The sequence below is a fragment of the Hyaena hyaena genome, unplaced genomic scaffold, assembly GCF_003009895.1.
Source record: "Hyaena hyaena isolate Hyena2069 unplaced genomic scaffold, ASM300989v1 scaffold_71, whole genome shotgun sequence".
Classification (NCBI taxonomy): Eukaryota; Metazoa; Chordata; class Mammalia; order Carnivora; family Hyaenidae; genus Hyaena; species Hyaena hyaena.
This window is the reverse complement of record NW_024080704.1, coordinates 2614304-2638360: the sequence shown is the minus strand read 5'-3', so window position 1 is coordinate 2638360 and position 24057 is coordinate 2614304. Positions and strand designations below refer to the sequence as shown.

General features: G+C 43.5%; 1 protein-coding gene across 1 annotated transcript in view; it reads left to right on the top strand.

The window, feature by feature from the left end:
• The window catches only part of XRCC5 (X-ray repair cross complementing 5), an 89382-nt gene extending 71353 nt beyond the window's left edge, over nt 1-18029 (top strand). Inside the window, exons 17-21 of the mRNA XM_039233146.1 lie at nt 1949-2058; nt 4433-4529; nt 5934-6001; nt 17036-17110; nt 17853-18029. Coding sequence (XP_039089077.1) covers nt 1949-2058; nt 4433-4529; nt 5934-6001; nt 17036-17110; nt 17853-17867 — 365 coding nt within the window. The 3' untranslated portion in view covers nt 17868-18029. The remainder of the gene's footprint in view (nt 1-1948; nt 2059-4432; nt 4530-5933; nt 6002-17035; nt 17111-17852) is intronic.
• The last annotated feature ends 6028 nt before the right edge of the window (nt 18030-24057 follow it).

The following is a 24057-nucleotide window of genomic DNA, read 5'->3' as shown; positions in this document are numbered from 1 at the left end:
GTGGAGTTTGGTGAGTTCCTTATAGATTTTGGATATTAACCCTTTATCTGATATGTCATTTGCAACTATCTTTTCCCATTCTGTCTGTTGCCTGTTAGTTTTGTGGGTTGTTTCCTTTGCTGTGCAGAAGCTTTTAATCTTGATGAGGTCCCAACAGTTTATTTTTGCTCTTGATTCCCTTGCTTTTGGGGATGTGTCAAGTAAGAAGTTGCTGCGGTGGAGGTCAAGGAGGTTGTTTCCTGCTTTCTCCTCTAGGGTGTTGATAGTTTCCTGTTTCACGTTCAGGTCCTTGATCCATTTTGAGTTGATTTTTGTGCATGGTGTGAGAAAATGATCTAGTTTCATTCTTCTGCATGTTGCTGTCCAGTTCTCCCAACACCATCTGTTAAAGAGGCTGTCTTTTTTCCATTGGATATTCTTTCCTGCTTTGTCAAAGATTAGTTGGCTGTATACCTTTGGGTCCAGCTCCGAGTTTTCAATTCGATTCCATTGTTCTATGTGTCTATCTTTGTGCCATCCTTTTGCTCCTTTGAATTGTTGGGTATTAATCCACTGCTGTGGGATACATTGGGAAAGATTTCAGAAATTGCAGAGAAGTGTTTCTCTCACCCTCAAGTTTGTTAAGTATTTTATTATAATAGAGATCATAATCTCCTAGTTGGTGGAAGAGATGAAATGGTTACTGGGGATATTTTTCTCTTGTTGTATAATTATTATGTTAGAAAACACTTTGTCCAGTTTTTTAATCCTTTCCATATGCTGTAGGATCCTTAGGAAATAAGTTGATGGCACGGAGTTTCATGTCTTTCATAAGGCATTGAGCAGTGCTCTGGTGATTCAGTTAGTGGCCTCCAACCTTCAGAGGCAAGCCTTGAGAGCACCTCTCAGTAGCATTGTGTACACAGGCATTCACAGCTGTAGAGTGCTCATGTGAGGCTGTGATCATGGCATCATGCAGGCTCAGAGCACCTTGACCATTGAGCATAAATTGCCAGCCCAGATGCAGGAGAGCAGTTTTGGGGCACAAGTGAGAGTGAGCCTTTATGCCATCACTGTGTACTTGGTTTGTTCTACACCAGCCACCAATCATAAGAGGCAATGTGAGTCTGCTCAGTGACTTATATCCCCTGATGACTTTATGTTTCTATTTTCCTCTGCTTTTTTTTTAATATTGAAAAATATTTGTTTGTTTGTGAGGAAACCTCAAGTTGCAACCTGACAATAACATTGTTAATATATTTCTTCTTTCTGTAGAATTTATGACTTGCTTGCTGACAGTTACTTTTTATTGAGTACTCGTGGCTTATAGACTGCTGAGCAACAGAGAGAATATTCCAGTTCGGCTGAGGGCAGAAAATGTGTAGCAGGGATTCCTCATTCTAAAGGGGTATTATTAAATTAAGATGAGGGCTAGTCTTTTCTAATTTGACCTGTTATTGGTAGAAGATGAGGCATCCCTGGCTCATTACTCTTCTCTGTCTGGTAGTGTTTGACATTTATCATGGGTAGAATTCAGGGAGGGACTAGAGGGTCTAGTTTCTATGAATATATCAGGAAAGAAACCTTGGAACTGCCCAAATGGCCCCTAAATTCTGGGGCGGGGGGGAGGTGGGGGGTAAAATGCAACAACAATTTAAAAAAAACAATTTAGTATTAGTACCATAAGAACATTTAGCTGTAATTCTAAACATTTTAGAAATTAAAATATATTTCTTGACACATATCATTACGTATTACCCAAACTTTCAAATATAGGCTTTCAGAATCAGCATTTTGCATCTCATCTCCCCCATCCCATCTACCTTCTCTTAAAGAAGAATAGCTTTTGTGCATACTGGCCATGAGGCCCTTGAGCCATAATACATACTTACAGGCACACAAAGCATATATTCTCTCTAACAAGTATCTCTCAAAATGAGGAAAATAAATTTATTGTCTTATGTTCCAGCAAGTCGCCAGCTAATAAATCACATCGAACAGTTTTTGGATACTAATGAAACACCATATTTTATGAAGAGCATAGACTGCATCACAGTCTTCCGGGAAGAAGCCATTCAGGTAACACTATCCTCACCTGTCTACCTCTTCCTAAACAGTTAGCCACCATCACAGGGGAGACAGACAGCACCCCACAAGTAAGCACAGGCCTTTGGAAATCATTGTCCTCATCGTGAATAGCAGTGTTTGCCTAGAGATGCAGAAATGATTAAGTCTTTTTACTATCACTGTCCTTTCTGAGGGGCATAAAGATGGGTGTGGTAAATGGGAGTTAGTCCCCGGAGTTAGCTTTTTATTACATTATAACCCAGGCTGCATGATTCCTATTTAGGGAACCAGGAAAATTTCCATTGTAACCTCTGGTGGCCCAGTCATTAAAGGACCAGTTAACTATTTTAAAGAAACTAATTGAAAATATATATTGGTATATTGGTATAATTATTGAGAAGGGTTTTATGAGGACAGGAGTAGGGATCTGGAATGCCAGGAAAAATTAAAAACACTGCAAGTTAATTTACTTAGCACAATAGCCCACTTTTTGTGTGGGTTTTTTGTTTGTTTTATTAGGAATTTTGAAAAAACATCGTAAAAACCTTCAAGTTGCTTTTAGGATTTTATTTATTTGTTTGTTTATTGAATATAATTTATTGTCAAATTGGCTTCCATACAACACCCAGTGCTCATCCCAACAAGTGCCCTCCCTCCTCGATGCCTATCACCCACTTTCCCCTCTCCTCCACCCCCCATCAATCCTCAGTTTGTTCTCTGTAAATCAGAGTCTCTTAGGATTTGCCTCCCTCCCTCTCTGTTTGTAACTTTTTCCCCCCTTCCTTTCCCCTGTGGTCTTCTGTTAAGTTTCTCAGGATCCACATATGAGTGAAAACATATGGTATCTGTCTTTCTCTGACTGACTTATCTCACTTAGAATAATACCCTCCAGTTCCATCCATGTGCTACAAATGGCAAGTTTTCATTCTTTCTCATTGCCATGTAGTGTTCCATTGTATATATAAACCACATCTTCCTTATCTGGACTCATTCTACGAAGCTGGCATTACTTTGATTCCCAAACCAGACAGAGTCCCAACAAAAAAGGAGACAGGCCAATATCCGTGACAAACATGGATGCAAAAATTCCCAACAAGATGCTAGCAAATGGAATTCAACGCATATAAAAAGAATTATTCACCATGATCAAGTGGGATTCATTCCTGGGCTGCAGGGCTGGTTCATTCGCAAATCAATCAGTGTGATACATCACATTAATAAAAGAAAGGATAAGAACCCTACAAAACTATCAGTAGGTCCAGGATTTTATATATAAACTCTAGGCAAGAGTGAGCAAGTTTAAATTAGAAAGTATATTTTTAAAGTAGACATAGTTACAGTGTATATTAGTTCTTATGTGGATGCTTATTAAATATTTGCTGAGTGAGTGAACAGATTAATTCCTGAATTGTTTAGGTGCTTAACAAAGAATAAGAAAATGAGAAAATTGTTAAAATTAGAAGATTCAGAAGTAGATGATCCAATGCCCTACAGATAAAAGACAAAATCTGGACAAAGTAGAGTCAATATAAGCCTTAGGATGCCCCAGGTGGAGGAGGACCTGGAAAGATGGGAAAAGGTAGTGAAAACATTTTGCTTTTTTAGCACTGCCCCCAGCCGAGCAGAGAACCTGGTAGTGTGTCTGAGCACTGTCGTCACTACGCACCCTTGAGAGTACCAGGTCACTGGATTTCTAAAAAATAAAAGATTTTTTAAAAGCGAGGGAGAGATGGAGGAGCATGAAAAGAGACTCAGAGACATATCACCCACTCTTAATGTAGAGACCTTTTGTAACTGCAAGACTGCAAAACACATAGACACACAAAAAGAAAAAAGGTTTTATAAATGGGAAGATGTGAATACTGAGTGACTATTTACTTCTATGCTAATTTGTTGGTATTTTTTTTAAAGAGTCCCTCTCTATATTTTAGATACTGCATACAGAAATATTTATAGTATATATGCTTGACATTTGCTTCCAAACAACCCCAGGGTTGAAGGAGAAGGTAGGGGTATAGATGGAGCAAGGCTGGCTAAGTTGGCAGTTGTTTACGCTAGGTGATGAGTATATGAGCATTGATGACAGTCTTCTATTTTTGTTTGAATTTGTCTATATGGAAGGTTAAAAAGCAAAGTACCAGGCCACCGAAAAACCTATATGGCTCCGAGGAGTTCTATACCGTCCACAGATGGAAAGATTTCCGGTTCTCAGTGAACAAAGCTGAAATTGGAAATGCCATACCCCATTTCCCATTTCACCAAAGACGAACATGGCATATGTTTCTTATAAATATGGTGGATTCAGTATATATAGCACTTTGTCCTGGGAATGACTTGTCTCCATGTTGGCTGCGATCTGACACCCCTCTACCCCTGTATCCGCCAGGTTTCAGAAGAGCAGTGCTTTAACAATTTCCTGAAAACCCTTCGAGAGAAAGTGGAAATTAAACAATTAAAGCATTTCTGGGACATTGTTGTACAGGGTAAGGAGTCTTTTGTCATTTTTTCCAAATATGTATGCTGTTTTTTTCAAAAGATAAATGTAAATCACATTGTATGATATGCTATGTGGCGACCTGATGACTTTCCATGTGGACTTGGGAAATCCTCAGGATCCAGTGAATGAAAAATCTTGCTTAATAAGCATAAATAAAAAGTGACAAGTAATAAGTCAACATGTAAGTCCCATCTTCAGCTGTTTGCAGCATGGCCCATTTCCAAGGTGGTACCTTTCTGTTTGTTGGAAGAAACCATGTGGGCAAACACTGCCCGCTTTCTCAGGTGCTGAGACCCTTTCATCCTGTCCGTCCTGCTGGATCCACAGCACTCTCATTGACCTCACCCACATTTTGCCCTCCTGTGGCCTTTCACGAACATGTTCACAGGCTGCCCATGCCAGCAGACCTGTGGCCTTTCACGAGCATGTTCGCGGGCTGCCACGCCAGCAGACCAGCGTCTTCATGCACCACAGCCACTCCCTCACGCTAGACCCGTGCAGACTAATCTCAGAGAGAAGGCAGCACACGCTCTTTCAGTGTTAGGCCTGATGTTCGATTGCCTTCATGCACTTTGCCCATTTTTTTTTTTTAACCTGACTTGATTTTCTTTCAGAACCAAGTATAAGATACTATCTGTTAAAAATACCTGTTGTGAAAACCATCATGTTGAAAATTATAAAACTTTCCACTTGAAGTCGGGCCCTTGGATGGGTTTCAACTTGTGTTTCTGTGCAGATTCTATAAAAGGAGTTGATATCTTTCTGTCCAGCTTCAAATGGCAGCTTCTCATCACTCAGGAACTATTTTCCTGACAGTTCGTTTTTTAGCCCTTTAGCTTCTAGACTGGGGAGCAGAAGCATTAGAGTAGGTGGTGAATGGGGCTTACTCAGATCACTTTGGTGCCTCTGCTGCTGACCTGCTAGATGAAAGAGATTGGATTCGGTATTTATTGATTGCCTCCAGCATATTGTTTGCTGAACAGAAACTTACAGGACATACACAACGTACATATTTACTAAGAGCTGATCTCCTGTTAAGAGAATACACGTGACCTGTGCCATTTCTAGGTACAAATGGATGTTAAATGGGCTTTTCTTTCTTTTTTTTATTTAAAAAAATGTTTTAAGGTTTATTTATTTTTTATTGAATTAGAACATGAGTTGGGGAGGAACAGAGAAAGGGAGACACAGAATCCAAGGCAGGTTCCAGGCTCCAGGCTCCAAGCTGTCAGCACAGAGCCCAACGTGGGTCTAGAACTCCTGAGCCATGAAGTCATGACCTGGGCTGAAGTCAGACACTTAACTGACTGGGAGGAGGTGTGGTAGAAAGGAAGGTACGATTGGGATTGACTCTTTGCAGTTGGATTTCACTCAGTGAATTACTTTTTAGATGGAATTACTCTGATCACCAAAGATGAAGCCCCTGGAAGTTCCGTCACAGCTGAGGAAGCCAAAAAGGTACTGAGGAATAATGCCCTGTCTTTAGATGAATTATTGTAAGGATATTTTCTTGATGTGCATTCTTCCTTGAAAATTTTAAATTTTAAGGGTAACTAAATTAGGGTATCCATTCTTTATACAACCAATTGGCACATTCCTTCAACTGTGCCATGTTTGTGGCTGATATTGTAAACTTCCTCAGTTTTTCATAGACTTTAGTCATGCTTCTACAATTCACTTGAAACCACAGCTCTGTTGGCTATACAGCTCGTGAAGTCCCTAGTACATACCAAGCTTTGCCTGGACCCTGGTAAAGGCTCTGAAATCCAGGTCGCTCAGTGATTCCCACGATGGCCACTCATTAGTCACCTGGGGAACTATTATTTAAGAAACTGGAAGGGGGCCCCTGGGTGGCTCAGTCAGTTGAATGGCCAACTCTTGATTTTGGCTCAGGTCATAACCTCAGGGTTGTGAGATTGAGCCCGATGTGGGGCTCTGTGCTAAGCTTGGGTTATTCAGTCAGTTGAGCATCAGACTTTGGCTCAGGTCATGATCTTGTGGTTCATGAGTTTGAGCCCCATATCAGGCTTGCTGCTGTCAGCACAGAGCCTGCTTCTGTCCTCCTCTTGCCGTCCCTCCCCTACATGTGTTCTCTGTCTCTGTCTCTCTCTCTCATATAAATATTTTTTAAAAAAAAGATTCTCTCCCTCTACTGCTCATACAAAAATTCTTTCTTCAAAAGAAAATTAAAAAATAAAAATATTTTTTAAAAAAGCTAATGACCAGGCCCTACCCCCAAAGATTGTGCTAGTCTGAAATTGAGGATCCTGGGCAGGGTTTGGGGTTTTAAAGCCCCCAGGTGATTGTAGTGCATAGACAGTAGAGAAACCCTAGTATTGCAGAGTAAGACAGAGTATTCCAAAGGTGTTTTTGTTAATAAAAAGACCCCATGTATTGACACAAATAGGCCAAGGTCTCCCTGTTTCTATCTGATTCAACTATGAATCAAATATATTTGGCTATTGAGTTTAGTAATCTTTCATTGTATATCAGGTTTGTTGTGAAATTTTTTTAAGGTTTTTCTTTTTTTTTTTTTAATTTTATATTTGTGTGGGAGAGGGTATGAGTCGGGGAGAGGGAGGGAGGGAGGGAAGGGGAGAGAGAGAGAGAGAGAGAGAGAGAGGAGAGAGAATCTTAAGCAGGCTCCATGCTGAGCATGGATCCCCTGGCCTTGGGATCATGACCTGAGCCAAAATCAAAAGTCAGATGCTTAACTGACTGAGCCACCCAGGTGCCCCATGAAATTTTAATGCATTTTAATAAAATTAAATAGAATATCTCACAAGTAGATGGTTCATAACATTGAACTTCAGTTGCAGTTCTGACTGATCCAGTCCTGCTGGCACAATAGCCAGCAGCTGTCAGTTACCGTGCGGGGCCCCCACCATCTGCTGGGCCCTGTGCGGGATAAGACAGCACCCTGCCCTTAAGCCGCCAGTTACAGGGTTGCAGAGGAAGGTGGTGGAGATTCAAAAACCAACCAGCACGTGCTAAGGGAGAGCTTGGTCTGGGCTGGCAGACAGGAATCTGTTAAGGGAATGGCAGGAACAAGGCTGGAAGTTTTCATCTTATGGCTAAATTCAGGCCAAATTTAAACATGCCTTGAATTTTCAACTCAATAAAGGCATTTGGCAGAAACCATAGTATTTTTTGGGAAAGAAGTTAGAATATGTAAAAATCTGTATTAAGCACTTTGCCTGGCAAAGGCATTTTGTTAAAGAACATATATGGTCCCTGCTTTCAGGAAGTAAGATCCTGAAATTTTAGAAGCATACTCTAAAATGCCGACTTTTGTCTCAGAAGGGGCTCCACAGTGTCTGTACCCTCTTCTGCCACAGTCAATACCGTGAATATGTCCGTACGCAAGAGTACTCCATCTAACTGCTTGGTTTTATTTCTGTTTGTTACTTTATATACAATGACATGATAGTATTTCCCCCTTGAACTAGAGCGTATCATTCAGTGCTCTCCAGAGAGACCAAACCAATAGAATATATATATGGGGGTGTATGTGTGTGAGGTTTGGGGAAAGATTTATTTATTTTGAAGAATTGGCTCATGAAATTGTGGGGACTGGCAAATCTGAAATTTGTAAGGCAGGCCAGCAGGCTAGAAATTTAGGCAAGATTAATGTGTTACACTCTTGAAGCAGAATTCCTTCAGTTGATTGGATGAGACCTCCCATTATTACCAAGGGTAATCTTTACTTCAAGGCCGCTGATTATAAACGTGAATCATCTTCACAGCAACACCTAGAGTAGTGTTTCACACCGTAGCTGGGCACTGTGGCCTAACCAGGTTGACACAAAAAATTAACCATCATTTAGTGTGAAGGCTGATCAGTCAGCTTTTGCTAAACAAGTAAAGTAAGTCAAGATAAACCATTTAATTTTCGTCATTATTACATTAAAAAAAATCTGTCATCCAGGTGACAGTTGAGTACATATTACTATTAACGAAGAAAGAAGAGAAGCACTTGATCTGAAAAAGGTAGTGTTTTCCTCTCAGTGGTGCATCTTAACCAAAGGTGTCATGGGTAAGGGAGTCCAGAATAGTAGAGAGGAAAAAAATCTAAGAAGGGATGATGTGCGTCTTACAGATTGTCTGAGCCTTATTCTGTGCTGCAAATGCAGTATCTTCTTTGGAACTTAAGGGCACAGAGTCTAACCATGGGGAATCTTAATGTCTGTTAATTAAGCTGCAGAGAGGAATTTCAGCTAATGACTAGGTATGGGGCGCTGCCCTTACATGGTTCCAATGTCAGCAGAACTGATTGCAGTTGGTTGTGAATTAAGACAACTCTGAAAACTTCCCATCTTTTTTGTTCCCAAGGCACTCATTTTGTTTGTCAGGGGGAAAACTTAATCCTTTGTATTAAAAAAAATTTTTTTTTAAGTTTTTTAATTTATTTTCTGAGAAGAGGAGAGAGAGAGAATCCCAAGCAGGCTCTGCACTGCCAGCGTAGAGCCCTATGCAAGGCTCAAAGTCACAAACCGTGACTTCATGTCCTGAGCCGAAACCAAGAGCCAGCCTCCTAACTGCCTGAGCCCCCCAGGTGCTCCTGTATTAAAGATGTTTTTAAGTGGCACCTGTTGATTGTGGGCGAGAGAATGCACGTACAGAGGGTAATAGGGAGAATCACTGAGGGAGGGTCTGGCTCAGGGGAGCTGGCTTTTTGTGGTTTCCAGGAGAGACACACTGCATCAGGTCAGGGAGGGGGAGCCTCTTCTGACCTTGCACCACAGGATTTACATCGCCTACAGAGGAAGTGTTAAGTTTGGTCACTTCCCAAGTAATCGGTTAAGGAAACTGGACTATAATCAGGTTGAAGGGCAGTCATCACAGTCCATTTCAAGTCTGCCATGGTACTTAGCATAAGTCACTTGACGTTAGAAAGCTGTCAAATTGTTACTAAATGTTGGTAATGTGCAAGGGATGTCTGGTCTACATGAAAATTAAATCCTAACTTTACACTTGCACGTCTTATGGAGAGCCATTTCCCTCTGGCATATTCTCGAAAAGTGTAGATATAAGGACTCTCTGAGAAATCTAGGTAAGTCAGACCTGCTACAGAAATAAAATTCTTCCATGACGTAAGTTTAGATAGTGTCTCTCTCTCTCTCTCTCTCTCTCTCTCTCTCTTTTAATGTTTATTTTTGAGAGAGATGGAGAGAGAGACAGAGCATGAGCAGGGGAGGGGCAGAGAGTGAGGAAGAAACAGAATCCGAAGCAGGCTCTGAGCTGTCAGCACAGAGCCTGGTGCGGGGCTCGAACTCACAAACCATGAGATCATGACCTGAGCCAAAGTCGAACTTTTAACTGACTGAGCCACCCAGGTGCCCCGATAGTCTCTCTCTTTTAAAGTCACTCATAGCTCTCGTTTCACTTTGAAGCCTAGACTACACACATGATCCCTCTTTCACATTTGCTTTTATTGTCACTATAGTTTGCCAGTTCTTTCACTTAACTTTTTCTTTTTTTTTTTTTTTAATATTTTTATTTATTTCTAGGAGAGAGAGAGAGAGAGACAGTGTGAGCAGGTGAGGGTCAGAGAGAGAGGGAGATACAGACTCTGAAATAGGCTCCAGGCTCTGAGCTGGCAGTCAGCACAGAGCCCAACGCAGGGCTCGAACCCACGAACCGCGAGATCATGACCTAAGCGAAAGTCGGACGCTTAACCGACTAAGCCACCCAGGCGCCCCTCACTTAACTTTTTCTGTTTCTCTTTGTTACTGTCAGACGCACATTCTCATTTGATGTTTGGGAGAGCCTTCGGGTACCTCTCGTGTCCACCTCCCAAAGCGTGGTTCTGTGGTGGCTGGCGTGCTGTTTATCCCTGGCATATTCTAGGAGCTTCAGGAAGGTGTTTGCCCCGGGGCCACCAGTAGTAACACCTGGACTTGTGGAAGGTTAGGCTAGGCTGACTCTTCATTTGAAGTTTATCTTCTTTATCAAAGCCTTTTTTTTTTTTTTTTTTAACTAAATTTCCTCTTGGTAACCTATATTAGAGTTAGAACAGTGGTTCTCAACCAGGAATGATTTTGCTCCCTGAGAGACATTTGGCATTGTCTGGAGTCATTTTTGGTGGTTACAATGGGGGCTATGGGTGCTACTGACTCCAAGTGAGTAGAGGCTCAGGATGTTGGGAAACATCCTCTGGTACACAAGGCGTCCCTCTAACATAAAATAATTATCTGGGGACTCTTGGGTGGCTCAGTCAGCTGAGCAGCCGAGTCTCGATTTCAAGTCATGATCCCAAGGTCATGGGATCAAACCCTACATCAGGCTTTGTACTGAGTGTGGAGCCTACTTAGGATTCTTTTTCTCTCCCTCTGCCCCTCTCCCCTGCTCGCTAGCTCTCTCTCTCTCTCTCTCTCTCTCAAATAAAAAATTAAGAATCAAAAGAATTCTCTGGCCCTAAATATTGAATAATGATACTGGGAAGCCCTGGGTTAGAAGAATTAAAACAAGCCAGATCCTTAACTAAGGCAGAGGAAGTTGGCTTAAGTTGTATATAATTTCATTCAGCTGGAAAGAATTCTCATGATCTTCTAACGGAATTTTTACTTTTAAAACGTAAAGGTTACAGGGAATCCTGGTAAATAAAGCAGAGAAGGGTGGTGCTCAGCGAGTGGACAGCTAGTGTGGCAGGTTGGGTTACCCATGCACAGGGGACTCAGAAGAACATGCAGGACCTCAAGGAACAGAACCTGAAAAATACTGATTAGACTAAACTCCTTATTTCATAGATGAAGAAACATAGGGCCCCAGGAAGTAAAATAACATGGCTGAGATCTATTGGTAAGTCCCTGGCCGAGAGTCTAGTTCTAGGACTGGCCCCCAGTCCTTCATTCCTATTACTCCATACTAAGAGCACAGAGGAGAAAGAGGATTTATCCCCATGGCTTTGCAGTTTTTCACGGACACCAAGGGGGTCCAGCTATGTCTAAATAATCATTTGATAGAAACTCTGTGGGAGGAAATTACCTCATTAGCACTTGTGGTCCTTGTAGCCTCCTAATCCAGCCTTCTTGATTATTGTTGACATTTACTGATTTTCCGCTTCAGCATCTTGGATGGTAGGAATTTAGTAATCTGGTCATTTTACAGCCTCCGTCTAGAGAAGTGACATTGACTTACTTAGTGTCCTCTGGCAGGTTCATGGCTAACAGAATCAAGTAGAATCAAGACCCCCAGAGACCATTATAGTCTTCTTCCCACCACACCCTGGCCCCACCGCTCCATGCCCCCAGCCACATCTATGTACAGGAAAGATGCTCTTGCCTCTCCCTGCAGGGGGAAGCCCAGTTTTCTGTGTGTGAGTCTGTGAGAGATCTCCAAAGCCTGTGATGGATTATAAGATAAAATTTAAGAATCCTTTCTTGAGAACAGTTTTCTTTAACTGCTGTCTCCCATTGGCCCCATGATAATTTTCCTTTGCTCTCTCCCACTTTCCTTTTCTGCCATAAATCTCTGGTGTAGTTGTTTCTGTATGCTAATTCAAAGAAAAGCAGCAGGGAAAATGCTACAGTTTTACCTTATATTTGTTTAGAGCTTGCTACTTCTTTTTTTTTTTTTTTTACAAATAGTTTATTGTCAAGTTGGTTTCCATATAACACCCAGTGCTCATCCCCACAAGTGCCCTCCTCCATACCCATCTCCCCCCTCCCCCCCCATCCATCAGTCCTCAGTTTTTTCTCAGCATTCAAGAGTCTCTCATGGTTTGCCTCTCTCCCTTTCCCCCACTATTTACCCCCTTCTTCTCCCCCATGGTCCTCCTTTAAGTTCCTCCTAATCTTCCTAAACGTGCATACATATGATATTTGTCCTTCTCTGCCTGACTTATTTCTAGAGGTTGCTACTTCTAATATATGATTTTAAAATGTTTATTGAGGTGGGACACACATGTAATAAGTGCACAAAGCTTGAATACGCAGCCTGATAAATTCTTATATATTTACATGCCTAGGTTACCCACCACTGAGATCAAAACATAGAACATTTACATCACCCCAGAAGCCTCTTTGTACCCTTCCCTTTCAGAAACCCCTGGTCCCTGAGGTAACCACTGTTCTGACACCTGTCACTTGAGAGCAGTTTTGCCTGTCCTTAACCTTTATGATTCATCCATGATGTTAGAGTGCTTCATCCTTTATTATAGCTGTGTTCCCTTTTATGGTTATACCACAATTTATGTGTCCATTCCCCTCATGGTGGGCATTTGATCATTTCCAGACTTGGACAAACTTATGAATAAAAAATGCTAGGTCTCTTGTACACCTCATTTGGTAGACATATAGCAGGTATATTGCTAGGAATTGGAACATAAAACCTACAGTATGACAGAGCAAGTTTGCATACTTTTCTTCCATCTGAGGCCCACCACAACCCCATGAGATAGAGTGAGCACTACTATTCCCTTTTGGGTTTTGAGGGAAACAAATTATAGAAAGGTTAAGCAGCTTGCCCACGAGGCTGAGGTTAGCTAGGGTTACGGTTCTGTTCTCCCACAGCGGGTTGCCGGATTTCTCTGCCATGCAATATGGCCCTTGTGGCACGATGTAAGATACACAGGGTGTAAACCCACATGGATGTCCTTTTAGACAAAATACATGCAAACAGACCTGTTCTTGCTGATGCTTTTATACATCTGGATTATGGGTGATTCTTTAGAATCACCTGATATTGGAGTCAGCCCACTGGAAGCCATGTGATTTTAATTCAGGGATTGGTAAGGGTCTGAGCACAAGCTGATTATTAGTTTTTAGTCTTATGGAGGGATTAGACTGGATGTCTCTATATCGAAGTTATTGACTCCATTTCTCTGTTGTGTCCAGGATTGTTTCTCGGTGTGCTTGCAAAGCAGCGGTTTATCCATTTCATAGAGCTCTTCAAGTAAGGACACTTTCTTGGTAACCCCACATAAATCCTGGTGGTTTGAGGATGGAGGAGTGTGTCACACAAGTATCCTTTCTATTTATTCTCAACTTCTCGGCATTGCAGAGGGAAAGAACGTAAGAAAAGATGAGAGTTGGCTCCTGCCCCTTCCTGCTGTGTTCAGAGAATCTGTTGCTTTTATTGAGAAAGCAGGCCAATCATTGAATTCTCTGCTATATCTCCAGCTTCCCGTCACACTGCACAGCCTGCAAATTACTTGCAGTTAAAAACTCTGATGAAGAGGAGTGATATGTGTAAGGGATCAGCCTTGCCTGGGGCTTTGGGGAGATAATGGATGGCAGCCCAGCCTGGCTTTTAGCCATCATTCGCTTACATAGAAGTGTGAAGCAGATTTGTCAGGAGAATCGCTTGCAGGTGCTTAGCATGTGATGGAAATGAGAGTTTGCTTGCTGGTGCTCCCCTCTTCCTAGGAGGTCGGCCTGGTCTCTGAGATGGGCCGTTTGTGTTTAATTGTATGCACTGTGGTCGTACTGTGCAGACAGCCCTGCCTTCATTTATCCGGTAATTGCACCGTGAAAGGGGGCTGTGCAGTTGAGGAGGGGATGGAGTTTGGAGCTCTTAGGGGCTGTGTGCCAGAAAATGTTAGGGTTTTCTAGACTGGCAAGTACCTATCACGTATCCGGTTCCTAAGGGTGAGAAAGGGTATGGCAGACTGCAGAACTGCTGGGCCCTGGGAGTCTGTTTGATTTGGCAGGTGCTGCTCATGTGTGGCCCCCCCAGAGGTTTATGGCAAAACACAGCTCTGCGCTTAACCCTTTTCACCCAAACTGGGTAAGTCTTTTTAGCTGTGCATTCCTACTATCAGAACTATCATGCAGGTGAATGGTAATGTGTAGGAGAGGCGAGGAACAAAGTTAAAATCATTTTTTAATAATGATAGTTAGAATCATAATCTAAAGTATCTAGGATATCCTTGATCTCTTGGAATCTAGGATAGAAGGCAGAGTTTAATCTTTAGACATACACCATATGCAGGTACACATGTGATTGATTCATTTATCTCTACTTGGTCCTCAGATATCTCTAACAATCAACTGGAATAAATAAAAAATTAATGGTATAGAGGCCCCATTATAGTTCTACTTCAGACTGTATCCCCCTTTGTTAGCATTTTCTGTCTCTTATACCATTGATGCCCAGCATTGAACGTGGTCCAGTTTAAGGTCAACAAAGGGCCATGGAAAGATCCATAAGTGTCCTTAGAAGAAGATAAGTTCCTTAATCTCTCAGTCAAAACTGTTAAGGAATGGTGAGGTGGTTTTGACTGAGGAAAAACAGTCCAGGACGGAGGTTGAGTCCAAAGCAAAATGTCATGGCCATGTCCACGGTGCCAGTTCTGCAGATCCAGCCTCCACAGTTGCCATCTTATTACCCATGTGCATGAGTTTGTGCACACAAGGGATGGCAGGACGTGCAGCACTGGCTTCCTGACACTTGCTGCACACGGCCTTTTAAGGGTGACTTTGTTTTTTTTTTTTTTTTTTTTTTTAAAGTTTTTTTTTTTTTAATTTTTTTTTTTACAAATAGTTTATTGTCAAATTAGTTTCTACATAACACTCAGTGCTCATCCCCAAAGTGCCCTCCTCCATGCCCATCCCCCCCTCCCCCCCACATCCATCAGTCCTCAGTTTTTGTCAGCATTCAAGAGTCTCTCATGGTTTGCCTCTCTCCCTTTCCCCCACCATTTCCCCCCTTCTTCTCCCCCTTGTTCCTCCGTCAAGTTCCTCCTAATCCTCCTATACGTGCAAACATATGATATTTGTCCTTCTCTGCCTGACTTATTTCGCTCAGCATAACACCCTCAAGGTCCATCCATGTTGCTACACATGGCCAGATTTCATTGTTTCTCATTGCCATGTAGTATTCCATGGTATAGATAAACCACATCTTCTTGATCCATTCATCTGTTGATGGACACTTAGGCTCTTTCCATGTTTTAGCTATTGTGGAGAGTGCTGCTATGAACATTGGGGTTCATGTGCTCCTATGCCTCAGCATTTCTGTATCCCTTGGGTAAATTCCTAGCAGTGCTATTGCTGGGTCATATGGGAGTTCTATTGTTAGTTTCCTGAGGAACCTCCACACTGTTTTCCAGAGGGGCTGTACCAGTTTACATTCCCACCAACAGTGTAGGAGGGTTCCCGTTTCTCCACATCCTCGTCAGCATCTAGAGTTCTCTGATTTGCTCATTTTAGCCACTCTGACTGGCGTGAGGTGGTATCTCAGTGTGGTTTTGATTTGTATTTCCCTGATGAGGAGGGATGCTGAGCATCGTTTCATGTGTCTGTTGGCCATCTGGATGTTTAAGGGTGACTTTGGCTTTGTGCTCCGTGCACACTGGCCCTGAGGAGTGCTGTTGGGGAGAGAGAAACCCCACCTTCCACCTCCCACTTTAAAAACACTCCCCCAGGTTTGGCTCTGCTGCCATTTCAGGTACTTAGAGCACCAAAAGAGCAATCACCCTCTGGGGTTAGATAAGTGGTTGACAAAACCTAGCTCTCAGATGCAGTTCCCTGCATGGCTGGAGGAAGGGAGTCCCCACCCCACCGCTATCTCCTAGAGGGACAGGGTGGAGAGCAGGAGTGTTCAGATGATTTTCAAGGGCACCCAGTACCCTTTTAAAATCTGAATTTCATCCCTAGATGCTTGCAGACTTCAATTCAGGGCACTTGCTTTTCTGTGCATCTGCTTTTCCGAAGCTCCAGGTCTAGAATACTAATGCTGAAGCATGCATTAGAAGCTGTCTCATCCACCTTCCTTCTTCAGACGTTCTCTAACCAATTGAAGGATTTCTAGGAAAGGAATGGCACGGCCTCCCAAGCTCACCAGTTTTTGTGTTTGATGTCATTTACAGGAAATCCTTCCTTTTGTCCTCCGTAGAGTTGAGGAATTAGATTCTAATTGTTGAGTTCAAACACTTGGTTCTTATGCTCCTTTCAGAAGAGACTAAGACATACTCGTTTCGGGAGTTTAGCTCTTTTCTTTTTTTTATTTTAGAAAGAGAGAGACAACATGAGCAGGGGAGAGGGGCAGAGAGAGAGGTAGGGACAGAGAATCTTAAGCAGGCTCCACACTCGGCTTGGAGCTCGAGCCCGTGAGCCTGAGGTCATGACCTGAGCTGAAATCAAGAGTTGCACACTTAACTGACTGGCCCACCTAGGAGCCCTAGGTTTGGTTCTTTTCTGAACCCTAATGCTTCCCCTGTGGAAACAGAGATGGGAGTGTCCTCAGTGCCTGACATGGGACCCTCCGGTGGGGTCACTGCCTTGGCAAACCATGTCGTTTTCTCCCTCTTCACAAGAACTTTCTCTTGGTGACTTTTTAATGTGAGCTATTCAGCTTAAAAATTGGTTCTCTCGTCCAGGGCCAAATCAAGGAGTATGTGTCAAGATGATGCTTCTTTAAGGCCATTGCAGTGAGACTTTGCTAAGCAAGCCTTCTTAGGTCTGCCTGTGGCACTGCCAGCAGCCAGTGCCCTCCATCCAAAGAGGCAAAAATCTCATTTTGGTGTCATGCCTGGCTTTCTGTTCACAGTTTCTGTCCCCTAGAGAAAGTCCAAAAGAAGACACAACAGCCATGTTTGCAGAAGGTGGTGACGTGGATGATTTAGTAAGTGCTTTTAATCTATACCGGGTGTTCTCCAGATCGAACTCGTCTGAATGTAAATACAGCCCAGCGCTGCTTATCACAGGCCTGTTTCTTGTTTGAGGCTCAATTGCTGACCCACCAGAAGCTCCCTACACTATTATTTATTGCCGTTATATATGTAATCAGATAGGTAATTTCATAATGGAAATTCCTGTGCTCTCTGGTCTCACTTATATTGTTCATTCAGTTTAATCCTCCCTTGTGAAGGACTGAAAAAGAGCTGGTGAGGTCGTTCCTTTAGTATCATAATGTCATAATTTACTGAAATTGCTCTCAACCAAAATAAGCACTACAGCATGTAATTTGTGTGGGTTGACAAACAGAAACAGCCTTTTAAAAGCCTAATTCTTGAATGTTGTCAATTAACTTAATGTAAACAAAATCAGCCGAGAGGCATTTGGGGGCTTTCTGGACCTGCTCACACCTCATCTGGTTGCCTGGGAGGCTCCGGAAGTCTTGCCTTTGTATCCACCCTTCATGTGGGGAAACTTCCTGCCTCTAAGCCTCACACGACAGCTAATTCCGGTAAAAACTTTCAGTCTGTTTGTGGAGGAGTCCTTAGTGCTGTAATGACTCACTGGGTTCTTAACTCCTAAAACAGTTAGCAGTGAGGGAGCCCTTCTCCTTAAACTCCCTCCCACCAGGGAAGCAGTGGTCCAGGGCTGGCCTGGCTCCTTTCTAAAAGTGTTCTTCTTATTCACAGCTGGACTTGATATAGGCTGTGGCTGTGTGGTGAATCGGCGACAACTGTCACCGCTGTCAAGCTGGTAGTTCTGTCCAGAGGAGGCCGTTCAAGGGGACTGGAAGCTCTGAGGATGGTCTCTGTAGGTTCTTTGGAAGAGACTCTCCTAATCCTCTGGAATGAGTACATACAGCTGGGGGTGGGGGGTGGGGGGGGTCATTTAGATCCCATACACGTTTATAAAGAATCAGTGTTCTTTTCTGATCAGTGTATTATTTCTTTGGTGGTCTTTATGATCTCAGTATATTATGCACGTGCTTTGAAGTTTTTGGAAAACGAATTTCGTCTTGACCTGGAATATTGGTAAGGACACAGGCCTCGTGAGGCTGCCCCGTCCGGAACTATGGCGTGTCATTGGTGAGCTTCTGAGTCCTGCCCCACGGGTGCAGCCCACTGTCCAGCCCCTCAACAGCTTACACTGGTCATACAGGGGCTTTCGTTCTTTACCGCCAGACAGCTGGGTTTGGGAAACCATGGCTAAGGGCTAACTCTCTTTTCTTATTTAAGCCTTTCGTCCTCACCTTACGTCAGCTGTATGTGTAAGTGGTTTTCCTTGAGCAGGGTGGGAGGGGGCACCAACTACCTGCACACCGAGCTACGGTGGTGTGCTCATGAAGAAATGCTCTCCTGGGCCAGCTTCTGACAGATTCGTGAACCCAGAAACACAAAACAATGGAGAAATTCACCCCCCGTAGTTAAGATTTTATCGTTTCATTCCTACCTACCTACAGGTCTCACAGAGACAGTGTGGTTGTGTTCTGACACTCCCTTAATTTACCATTCTTTTCCAGGGTCTCCTTTCCCCTCTCTCTGGGTGATGTTTCCTTTCCTTAAATGAGAAAATAGCAAAACTCTTACTTTTTCAGACCTCATTCCTTTCCTGAGTTTGAACTCCTCCCCCTTGGTGTCACGAACTTTGTGGCAACCAGTCTCCCAGACCTTCCGCACTCTGTACACAGTTACTGCTTCATTTCACTCTGCAGAGGTGGTGGTGAGGCTTAAATGACTCGCTCCTTCTGTGGATTGCCACTCGTTATGAATTGTCTGCAAAAGAATTTTTCAGTGCCAAGCCGGGAATTAGAGACCCTCTGTGTGTTGCTTGAAAATGGATCTCCCAGCCAGCTGAGGTGAGAGAGTGGTTTTAATGCAGGCCTCTGGGACATCCCCTCAATACTATGCACACCTTAGTCAATCTTGACATCCCAGCGCCCGTTTAAAGCAAGCCCAGTGGATGATGCCATCCATACCTTCCTGTCTGGTTGAATGGTTGAAGCCCGGGGCATGTTTGTGACTTGGACAGAATGGAGACATTTCATATGCAGAGGGGAAGCTTTTTACTATCAATTCTACATTATTCTCAGCAGCCCCTCCTGATGGTATGAATCAGGCGTAGGGCCTGATAAGCGTCCCTCATCTTTGGCAGTTTGGGGAGTTCCCTCTTGGAGACAGTCCTTCTGTCAAATCAGGAAAAGTTTGGATCAAGTTAGGCCTTTAGATCTGCCAATAACTTTCTGATCTGTGTTGTACATGGTGGGATGATTTGTGCTTCTCTAACCCTGCTTTTACCTAAATTATCTGAATACCTGAAGAAGGAAAGAAATGAATTTAACAGGCTAGGGAGAGAAAGGACTAAATTAGTCACGTGGTTACTAAATCCATTTCCTGTAGGCACAGTATACGTGCTGTGTAGACTTGATCAGAACATACTCTTTTGAGTGAGGGCACGCATGATGTTTTAGACAACACACCAAGGCCCCGTTTCCCTGAGAGTTTTGCAGGTCTATAGAACCCCCAGGTGTTAGAGCCACAAGCAGTGCATCATGGTCTGCCGGCCTGGGCTAAGCCTCACATGCCTAATAGCCCCGTGAATGGTAGGCTTGTATGCAAATCAGAAGATCTTGTATGCAAATCTCCTTTGATCTTCTACGCCACTAACATTTGTTGACTTATAGAGGGAGGAGTTAAGATGACTGGAAAGTAGGGGGACCAGGATTTCCATTGTCCATCAAGCACGGCTGTATTGAGGTCAGATCACTTGGAACACCCAGGAAACCGATCTGCAGAGTGTAGAAGCCTCTCCACACAGATGGAGGAAGATAGCTTGTTGATTTACAGAGGAGGTAGAGGTAAAGGAGGGGGCTCCCCTTCACCCCTCAGTCACAACCCAAATGCCCCTTCAAGAGTACGTACTGCCACCCTGCTAAGAACCACTTTTAAATGTCGAAGTTTGATTCCTTGCCAAAAAATTTTGTAAACTAATTGTTAGAATCTTGGGCAATTATTTAGAAAAGCATGTTGGGAATAGGCAGTATTTTTACCTAGTTCCCGGTGGTTTTAAAAATAAATGCACACATACATACTTCTCTTTTGAATATGTACAGTGGTAATGACTGCCTTTGCAGTTGATTTGATTCAAGCAACAGATACTCTGTCTGGGCCACAGTCTCAGCATGGGCAGAGGAAGAACACTAGGATATTCCAGATCTTGAAATCGGGTTCTGCCTCTCCTGCTGCTGTGTGGCCTTCGTCAGCTTGCGAATCTATCACCTGCGTTCCAGGCTTGTTAAGGAAGAACATGCCTGTGACTGTTCTCTGTAAACTGTAAAATGCTTTATACAAATAAAGCACCATGTTATTTTGGAAACCCAAAATAGAGGACATGGGCAGAACCTTTGAATAGGTCTGCTTTCCCATCTTTATTTGTCTTATTTCTTTTAGAACCTTGACTGTACCAGTGCTAACTTTCATAATTATCTACTGCTGTTGGACTGAGGCTTTCTTTCTAGTTACTACATGAAAATTAAGGTCTCTGTGTGATCAAGGTAGGGGGTTAGGACCCAGGGAAGTGTGACCATGCATCCCAATTTACTTGGGAGTTATTGTCCTGGCATAATGGCCTCCTGATAGGGATTATAGATTATATTGTCCCCCTAGATTTTGACCATATTAAGTTAGTATCAAACCCTAACTCATTCCAAGGAATGACCACATTCTGCCGTGCCAAACACCCCCTTCCTGTGAATGCCCTGCTGGAGCGGAACACAAAAGGAGCAAACGCACAATGGAAACCAGCATAAGGAGAGCCACTGGGGGCTTCAGTTTATAGTCTGCTTCCTACATCCAGATCTTGTCACCAGGTGGCTGCCAAGCCTAGGACAGGGCAAGGACATCTTGTAGGGCCTACTCAGAGTAGGCCTTGGTTTTCATGTCTGGCTGGCATCATGGAGCAGAAGTAGAAAAATCTATGGAGGTTATAAGTAAGCTATTAAAGGTTTGATGACCCTCATAGACACAACTCAGTCACCAGTCACATTTGTAAGTCCTCCTTCCCTCCCTCCGGCTAGCAGGCAGGAGAGAATCAGGAGGGAGATAGAGAGGGGGCTTCCTCCGGTCTACAGTTTCACCTCCCTAGAGATCAGTCCACCATATAGGTCAATCAGCAGTTACAATCTCTGTGTAGGTAGTGTTGGCCTTCTGTGGTCACCTTGGAAAGGAAGGAAACACCTCTTTTCTCCATATGAACCTAGCTCTGGACGAGATTTCCTTCTATTTAGAGAGACATCATGGTACAGTGCTTCAAAGTGTCCCTAGATGTTTAATACTCTTAGGTTTGTTAAATCCTCATGTCAGTAACACTTGACAGCTCTGTGGCCTTAGCAAGTCCCTTAACCTCTGTAAACAACAGAATAACAAGGTCACTTGTATTTCATATGTGGTAAGGATGGCCAGGGAGAAGCCAGGTCAGGACCTGACTGAGATCTTCTCATCTTCTCATTCCTGGGGGGAAGGGGGGGTTATCAATGGCTTTGCAGGGACAGCTGGAATAATGAGAACATGTGCTGCCTGGGGTGAGAAGAGGCAACCCAGACGCAAGCCCTCACGTTTTACGTTTCCCAGGCCCATCCACTTGTGCAGCATCGTAGATGGTAAGGGCCCCGGCAGGCCCCGGAGGACATGTCTTGTATCACGTTTTAGCTTATGTGAGACTCTGGTTCTCTCTACACCCTCTTATTACAGTAGGCCTTGCAGGGCCAGTGTAAGGATCCAGGAGAAGATAGTGGGAGGGCAGGATGGAGAGAGGCCGGTAGGAGGAAGATGATGCCGTTGACGAACAACAGATGTGGTAGTGGTAGTGTTCTGGCTAATTCCCACCCTTTCTTTTGATGAACATTATGTTATAAATAAGGGGAGAGTTTTAGAGGCAGAGGTGGGTGAAGAGAGAGAGATTGTGCACCTGGCAGGGAAGGGGAATGTCAGGGATTAGGAAAGCACTGGTGTGTATAGAGCATTTTATTCTTAGTTCTGTCCTGTGTGCGTTATGACTGAATCTTCCATCTCACTGCTAAATACTCAGTGAAATAACCACTTCTCACTAATGTGTTTGGAGCTGGTTATTTTGGAGGTTGCACATGTGCTGTGAACTGTCACTTGCTTTGAGGTAGGTAAGGGTGAAACAGGATGACCATGGGGATTCTAGTCATCTCCGGATTACATAGGTTTCTTAAAGTTTAAACCTGGCACATCCGTCGTTGCTCACAATTTTAAAGCTGCAGTCCAAGCTGTTGGGTTTGACTTGCTTTGAGTGGGGGAAATAGAGGCAAGATCATCCACCTCATCAAAGATGCATACACATATTCCACGTGGCCACGTGGCTTTTGTTCATTTCGCAGGATGCTGTGTCTGTTCTAGTGTTAAGACTCTTTATACCCTGTGGAAAGATCTCCAGGGATTTTGAAAACAGGAAAGAAATTCCTTTCCCCTCTCTGCTGGTCTGCCTGCTTGGATTAGAAACAGTCTTGCTCACACACAGAGGGAAGGGCATGGTAAATTCACCTTCCTAGTGAATCTAGACAGTCTTATGGGATACATACATGACTTTCGTCTATCTCAGTCCTACCAAGAATAAAAAGTTGGCAAGTATGTCCCACTTCTTACCAGTTTGCATTGACCACATTTGGCAACGGGCAAGTACAAAAGGGAATCCTAGGGCATTTCTGCTGCCAGGTGGTATAAAGCTCCAGCCTTGCCTGGGAATGTCTGATGGGGTTGGGAAAAAAAAACAGCAGAAGTTTGCCCTGAGAGGGACACATCATCTCTGCAGCTTCAGCAACACCCAGGAACCATCTCTGTCAACCCTGTGTCGCAGTGTTGCCACATGAGATGAGTAGAACAGAAAGTCAGAATGTACTCACCTCTGAGGAGAGGAGAGTCTATCTTGGATCAGACAAAAAGCTGAGGAATGAGCAATAATACAGAAATACCAGTCTGCTTCTGACATTTTTTTGTTTGTTTGTTTGTTTTTGTTTTTTTACTGAAAGAGGAAAAATAATTCTAAACCGAGATCTCACAAGTGGACAGAGCTGAGACGCAGGCTGTGGGGCATGAGTGGTGGGAGAAAGGAAGCCTCGGGCCACTCTGGACAGTGCTTTCAGGTTGTTCAAAGCCAGTGGTGGTGGGTGTGGGACTTAGAAACTCGGGGAAAAGGGCTAGAGTTCTGGTGTTCTTCAAAGTAGTCTTGGGAGCGACGCCTTTGGTTTAGTCATCCACTTAGAGCCACCCATCTGCGTTATTTTGATCATTATTCACAAGGTTTGGCCAGAGGTGACCTCCCACTGCTTTCAGACATCAAATATATTCTTAAAAGTTGGAAGCCACTGCAGGTATCCAGGAGGATGTATCAGAGGCTCAAAGACAATTTGAGAAAAAGTTTTGTCACTAGCCGCACAAATATTTTAGCATAAACGGCTTGAGTTTTCATGTCACAAGTACCTTGTTGTCAAAGCAGCAGGAGAGTTGCTAGACCCTCCGTTCAGGTTGGACAAACAGGAGGCAATGGAAGCAATGAGAGCTTTGGAGAGCCAGGAACCCGATGGGTCTGTCTCACAGTCTGTTTCCAGAGATCTTTTTAAATACAGTTCTTTCTTAAAATCCAAAATCCCAGCAATTCTGTTACAAAAGGGGGGTGGGGTGGGGGTGGGGGATAAAACACGGTGGCCTTTTTAGTCTGTATCCCAATTTTTACAATATTAAAATGTTACAAAATCTTTTCCCAGAAGGGATGAACTCAAGTACCTGCCCCTCGCCGCCCTGGCTGATGTCGCAGCACAGATGTGAACGCGCAGTCAGGACAGTCCAGAAAGCTTTGGGCTGTAAACGATGGGACTAC